The 7,088-nt window shown below is 39.0% G+C and overlaps 1 protein-coding gene across 1 annotated transcript; it reads right to left on the reverse strand.

Annotated features, from left to right (window-relative positions):
• Nucleotides 1–2,900: 2,900 nt before the first annotated feature.
• RDH14 (retinol dehydrogenase 14 (all-trans/9-cis/11-cis)) lies at nt 2,901–3,867 on the reverse strand. The gene has a single exon (XM_009707058.1). It carries the CDS (start codon nt 3,865–3,867, stop codon nt 3,205–3,207), a length of 663 nt encoding a protein of 220 aa, XP_009705360.1. The 3' UTR covers nt 2,901–3,204.
• Between the last annotated feature and the right edge of the window lie 3,221 nt (nt 3,868–7,088).

The raw sequence follows: 7,088 nt of genomic DNA on the forward strand, positions 1-7,088 counted from the left end.
TGTAAGATAGTTGAAGGTACCTTTTGGCTTTGGAGAGTTGCCTTGTAACATTTATGTTTATCACAGACCTCAACAAGATCTTAACCTCAGCTGCAGCTTCCTTGCGTATCTGCAATGTACTTGCCAGCGACATGATCAGTGTCTGTACCTGCCGATGAAAGATGCATTTCCATGGGCTTTACATGCTGTCCTATGTCGCCGTCTGCCTCTTTCACCCTTATTTTTTAAAAGTTTAATTCTTCATGAGAAGTAAGTTTAATTTGAGGGTAGTGGTGTTCATATGGTGGTGGTGGTGGAAGGAGGCATCTGGAATGCGTCTTGGCTTTGGCCGCATGCTCTTGATATCAATTGTTTATACAACAGTAATATACAGAGCTTGCCACATCTTTCTGGAGACACTGTTATACTGGGGTAAAGTGTGACAGTGCTGATCTCCTCTTAGAGCATCCTCTACCAGCTCCAACAGGCGACATTCAGCATAGTCCTCAAATCATACACGTATATCTGAGTTTACTAAGCTCCTGTAGAGCAGAGCAGAACAGAGCAGAGCAGAGCGGAGATACCTCCATAGCCAAAATGCCTGGTCCTAACCGAGACTGAGTCAGCATTACTGCTTATTGAAACAAGGGCTCCTCTTTGGTTTTGCACCCGTATTTTGCAAGATCTGTTGATCTATGAGGTCGCCAGTTCCTAGATGCTACTAGAATAACAAAGGCATCACAAAGCCACACATTAACAGCAGTCTTGACAATAATCAAAGCTTCCTGGTCCACAGAGGGTAAAAGACATTCCACTCTAAAGTGACAAATTCTACTTCTTTCACATGTTGAAAAAACCTTACCTTTTGGTAAATTCCTAACAATCCATCCTTTCAAGTTGTTTTCAGGCAATATTCACTCATTACTATTCCATTAAGGGTATCACGATCACTCTCCTACCCTGGAACAACAGCTGTAATTTAGTTATGACTGCAGGAATGTAATCCCTTTCTGGCTCTTATTTCCACAATATTTCAAAAGAAAATAAAAACAAGGACCTGGTAGATGTATGAAGTATTACATGTTACGCAGCCATACTACACGACTGGGACTTCTTATTCCATATCTCTTATTTCAGTACAAATCCACCTTTGCTGTTTTGAAGGCAAGTACACATCCTATGTTGGTCATTCAGGCTGAAAAATTGTATTTCTCTGCTCTTCAGCCGGTTTCAGTGCAGTTCTTTACTACAGTATTTTTGAACTAGCCATCTTCTCCATTCTCCACCTTTGCATCCAAGGCGTTCCTTGCAAGAGGTATACACGTGTTTCACCAGTGAAACAATACAGTAGTGTTCCTTTACTATTGCTGCAGTAGTATTGAAAACACAAACCTGAGTTTGGCTCAGCTTCTCTGTATCTCTTCACAGAGAAGTTAATGAATTTTTAATTCTTTACCTAGCTGTATAAAGCTGCTGTGTGCAGTTATTTACAACTATTTAGAATGAAAATGTGAAATGCAACACTGAAGATCAAAGCAGAACTTCCCTAAGCATGTTATACACCTCCCTCTGGCATTACTTAGAGAACTTCGGTTCAACGTGCCCATCTCTACACCTCGCCTTACAGCCAGCAGTGCAAAGCTCAACATGTTAAAAGATCTTAAAACGTGTTCCATTTTGTAGCTTGCTTTGTGATTTTCTGGAATGCCACCTTCTACCCCCACCCAAGTCACTTGCCCAGAGCACAATCTTGCTGGTGAAGGGTAAGGCTAGATCAGGTCCACTCCACTGTGCAAAAGTTAAAATACGCCGACAGTCTGAGTAAACAATCAGAGAAAGAATCTAAAAAATTGGGTTGGTTGCTACCTGAAGTGCAGAACTGACACGTTATTTATAAGCAGGTAATAAGGATCTACTGAATACATCATTTATTATTGATATGCCTTCCCTTGAGTAATATTTATTAAGATAGATCACTCTAAACCATTCTTCTATATTTATGCTATATATCTTAACTGCTAGAATATTTTATTAATGTAGACCAAAACAAGGAGTCATAAATGTCAATATGAACCTGTAAGTTAAATGAATTAAAAAAGAATAAATCAGTACAGCTTCACGTATTACCCATGGATTTATTTGGAGTCCATTTTATTTCTACCAACGCTACATGACAGGCTCCCTAAACCAACATAGGTGAATCTCCTGCTTAGAAACAATGCTGCCATGTCAAGGCTGCTGTGTCACGACCACTGGTTTCTGATATATCTTCCACAGTGAAGGAATGAATGCTACATCTTTTTTTAAAATATTTTTATTAAAGAATATTCAGTAAACTGTATCAGACAGACTTACCTAATCTCATTAGTGAGTTAAAGTGCCATCAGTCAAGCCAAACACACACCGAAAAGCATATTTTCTTCGGTCTAATCTGGGCGAGGCCTTATGAACTTTGTATGCACACAGTTCATGACATGCAAAGCCCTATCAAGACTATAACACATTTGTCAGTTATGTTTTTAATGAAACCCAAGGTGTCTGCATATCAAAAATCAGCAAGTTCGGCACACATGAAAATAAAAATACACCTTGCATAACCAAGATTATATACTTATTGAATAGCAGCAACACCACCAAAAAAAGTAGACTTTGTGCTTCACAGTTAACTGTATACGGCTCAGTGGTTTTGTTCACTGAACCATGAGGCTGACAACATGCCTTTGAATGGCACTCAAAAGCCTACACGATTACAGCATAAGATATTAGTAAAACTGTTTATTCCATTTTTTCATTGTGATGGTTCAAAAAAACACAACAATCATTATTAGGATCTATTTTCAAAACCTTTTTACAGCAGAAGTGTTTCACCATGAGTACCCTGCTTTGTCCAGCCCGACTACAAGTAGTGGAATATGACAAGTATGCATACATATTACAAAACACAGTTTTGTTTGATTTTTATTTGTAGAACATGAGTTTCCAAGCAGATTTAACCAGAAATTATATTCACTCCCTCAAACTCTATTTCAGACTTTTCTGAATGCCCGTGTCTATTAAATAAAGATTGTTCTTTATTTCAAAACAGAGTTCCAGCATAAAACACTCCATTATTTAATCTTATTGAGCAAAGTAATCTGTATTCCCACAACATTTAAACAGAGAATTACACTGTTGCAAATATGCACTGCATAATTATCTGCATGTTTTGCAGATACCCCTTGGCACTTACTTCAATAAGCCAACCATCACTTCACTGATATCCCACAACTTTCTTGCAACCAAGTCATCCATGGCTTTGGGCAGGAGTTCTTCCTCTTTGCAGTCCCCAAAATATTTTCCTGACACACCTTCAACATCAGGAGAAGAGGCCAAATAAATAGAAGTCTGGGCTCCTTCCAGGGGTGTTTTGAAGAAAGCCCATGACACCAAGTTGAATAGGGGTTTTGCCAGCAAAGGAATATTCACATATCTGCCTAGATTTGTTCTGACAATCCCAGGATGAAGTGAATTGACGGTGACTCCTGTCCCTTCTAACCGACGGGCTAGCTCCCTTGCAAATAATATGTTAGCCAGTTTACTCCGACTGTAACAAAAGCTTTTATTGTAACTTATTTCACTGTTCAAGTCTTCAAAGTTGATCTCTCCATATTTGTAAAGCTTTGAGGATACTACAACAATCCTGCTCGGAGCAGAATTTTTGAGGAGGCCCAGAAGAAGGTTGGTGAGCAAGAAGTGACCCAAGTGGTTTACACCAAATTGCATCTCAAAACCATCCTCTGTCTTCATGTATGGACACTGGAATATCCCTGCATTATTTATCAGAACATCCAGCCTTGACTCTTCCTTTAAATAGGAAAGAAAAACATCATTCAGTTTTAGAATTGTCATGCAAACTATACTATTAGGCTTAATATTTTTCATTGGTCATTGTTAGAAAGAAATAATTTTATTCCTAGTTTTCTGAATTGTAAGTTCCTGATATTCTCTTAAAGCATTGCTGAAAAAAAACCCACAAGTTGAACTACCACTAAACTGAGTACTTGACCCCAGTAGGATGCAGGTACACAAGAGTAGGTCTGTATCTACTTTTAATGCAGGCCGAAACACAATCATCTGCTTCTCCAGAGGCAGCTTTTTCTATAGCAATTCAGTGATAATTTACCTTTGTAATGCGTTTTGTTTTCCTCTAAAAAGTAACCTGTTTATTGCACTGCAAAAGGACACACATTGATGGCAATCCTCAGCCATAGGCAAGGGGTCTACTGTGCAAGACGTGCAAATGTGGAACAAAAAGTGTTAGCTCAAAGAACTAACTTCAGGGTTGAAAAGAAACGGCGCCATTGTAGACCCACCATCTCACTGAGGTGGTATCACGGAAAACTTTGCAAAACAATGTTCTCAGGATTTTAAACACTATCTATTTTAAAATCTGTATACCTCATTGTGCTGCTTGGTCAGAACTATGGAGCAGAACTCATTACAGAAAAGTAAGATTCATCTTTCATACAATTTGACTCTAATAGGTCTACTCAAGAACTAAGAGACTGAGGCTTGAAATATTTATGACATGCTCAGCACATGCTATTTGATGGATCAGTATTTCGATTCAGGTCGGTACAAAATGAGACTCCAGGAGGTATGTTACACTCTACAGAATCAGGAAACAGAAGTAATTAACAGAGAGGGTGGTACGGATAATTTAAATATATGTATAATACATCATGCACTTTATGCTCCAGCATCCACTCAAATATTAAGAGCTTTCCAATTTACCCGAAACAATAACATTTTTCAAAAAGAGAGACTGAAGTAAGCTGTCTAAATAAGCTCTGCATTCAACCCTTACACCCACCTCTGACAAACAACTGTGAAAATATCACAGGAAATTTATGCTTGCATGAATCAGATGCAAATGTATTCATTTTATAGAAAAAGCAGCATGAGTTTTCTTTGCAGCTAATTCTTTAAATCCAGTGCAAGGACTGGAAGGCAAGCTGAGGTAATTTTGGGCTATTTTGATGATAAAAATAGAGAATCTCAAAGTGAATTTTGTACCATTTGCCTTTTATTTGACTGCCATTAGCAGCAATGATACAAAGAAAGCAAACCCCAAATCTGCACTTGGCATTCAGTTAATAATGCTGACATTTGATCACACAAACCATCAAGTACTTCAACCTCAGACTGATTTCCATGGGATTTGAGGTTGCTCAGCGTTTCATATAATCGGGTCCCTGAGGCATGACCCAAGGAGGATCAAACTCGCTTCTCCTCTTCACCCAAAGGGACATAATGGTTACTATCACTAAACCAGGACAGGACTAAAGAATAGTGACTGTAGATCTGCCCACTGAAGGGATACCTCTTTCTTCTTTAGAGCAAAACATTGCTTTAGAAACTTTCTGTAGCATCTGACTGGAGGATTTATTTTGCAAGACTTAACACTTCAAGAAGCAAGATCTCCACATGTGCTATTTTCTAAGACTCCTACATTTAATAATCTAGAGTAACGTGATCAATGCCAAGCAGGCAGCTACTATGACCAAGTGCAACAGCGCACAAAACATTGCTTTGATGGGCAATGCTATTCCTTGTAGCTTCTGAGCTCACTTCCATTTTCTCCATTCTTCTGTGGAACCTTCCAACATTTCAAAGTATTATTTTTTTGCAGTGAGACTAATGAGTGAAAGATGTAATCACTTGCAGTTGCACAGAGGAAAGCTCCTACAAATTACCTTAGGCAGTGGAAGTGTATTTTCCCCATTCTATCAGTATTTAAGTCTTCTTCGTCTCAAAAAAAACCATCCCCCCCCAAGTAAACCAACCCAACAAAACCCCAAATAAAGAGCTCCAAAAAGGAGTCATAGGTTAGAGATGATAAATAACATGAACTCGAGTGGAATAGCTCTTAAAAATATTTCTTGAACTCGCATCCCTTGTCATCCAGCTGCGTTTGGAATTACTTTGAAAATGAACGTAAAACCACACATGTCAGCAGCACTTTGCAGATACATGCACTCTCTTTTTCTTCACCTATTTCTCACCTAAAGTCACCTGTACTGGCTTTACCAATACAGAGATACTATCAATTTTACATTTTTGGATATTTTGTACCATAAAAGATATGATTCTTAGAAGTCAATGTGTTTCTTTTTTGTGTGTTTATTATGCATGTTTTATATCCTTCCACGTATGCATATTTTCCCAGAACACTGAAGCAAGATTAGATCTTATCACTGTATTCATATGTATAAATGTATATCACTACAAAGATCCCCACTAGAGAACTTAAAAATTGACTTTTTCCAGATATTTACATTTTAGAAAAGCTATTTGAAAATTTATGTTTTCTTCCCCTCTCACAACAGCATCTGAGCATCTTTCAAGTACTTAACAAGCACTTCTCTGAGTAGCAGAACTTACTAAGCCTGGTTTCCCACGGTTTTGTGTCTCATGGCTTGAGTAGCTAGATGTGGTGAGATGAGAGTCCCAAACAATGCTTTTCACTTTTCATGGAAATAGAGTAACACCTTCAATGGTGCCTCCCCCTGCTTTCTGGTGTCTGATAACACCACCAAACTCATCTAGTGGCATTTCCGTCAGGTAAATCAACTGGATGTCCCTGTTCTCCTTAAACTCAGGTTTTCAGGAAAACTGCCGAAACTTCATGTACTCAAAAAACGTCTACCTTTTAAACTCAGGGAGCACTGGCCAAGATACTTAAAATGCATGGGGGTACAGTTTGAGGAGGTGATAGAAGGATGTTTGGAGCTATGAGCAGTGCACTCATGAGCTTTTATTTCTCTGGAGACAAAGCTGAGCTGTAACACCAATTTAAAGTTGCAAAGGCACGTTATCACTATCTCATACGGAAACTAGCACTTCCTTTTTAGAATAGAAAAGGACTAGAATAGTTTGGACTAGAATAGATCAAACTAGTGCGAACTTTATGCTTCCAGGTGCTAATTCACGGCCAATGTACTTACACCCTCCCTCTAAACCCTGCGCCGAACTCAGCAACACCCCGTACCCCCAATCCGGACTGCCAGCAGGAGGAACAAGCCCTGTAAGCACGGAGCCCAGAAGACGCCGCCGCCACCACCGCGCTG

Source organism: Cariama cristata, unplaced genomic scaffold (assembly GCF_000690535.1).
Source record: "Cariama cristata isolate BGI_N322 unplaced genomic scaffold, ASM69053v1 scaffold12699, whole genome shotgun sequence".
Lineage (NCBI taxonomy): Eukaryota > Metazoa > Chordata > Aves > Cariamiformes > Cariamidae > Cariama > Cariama cristata.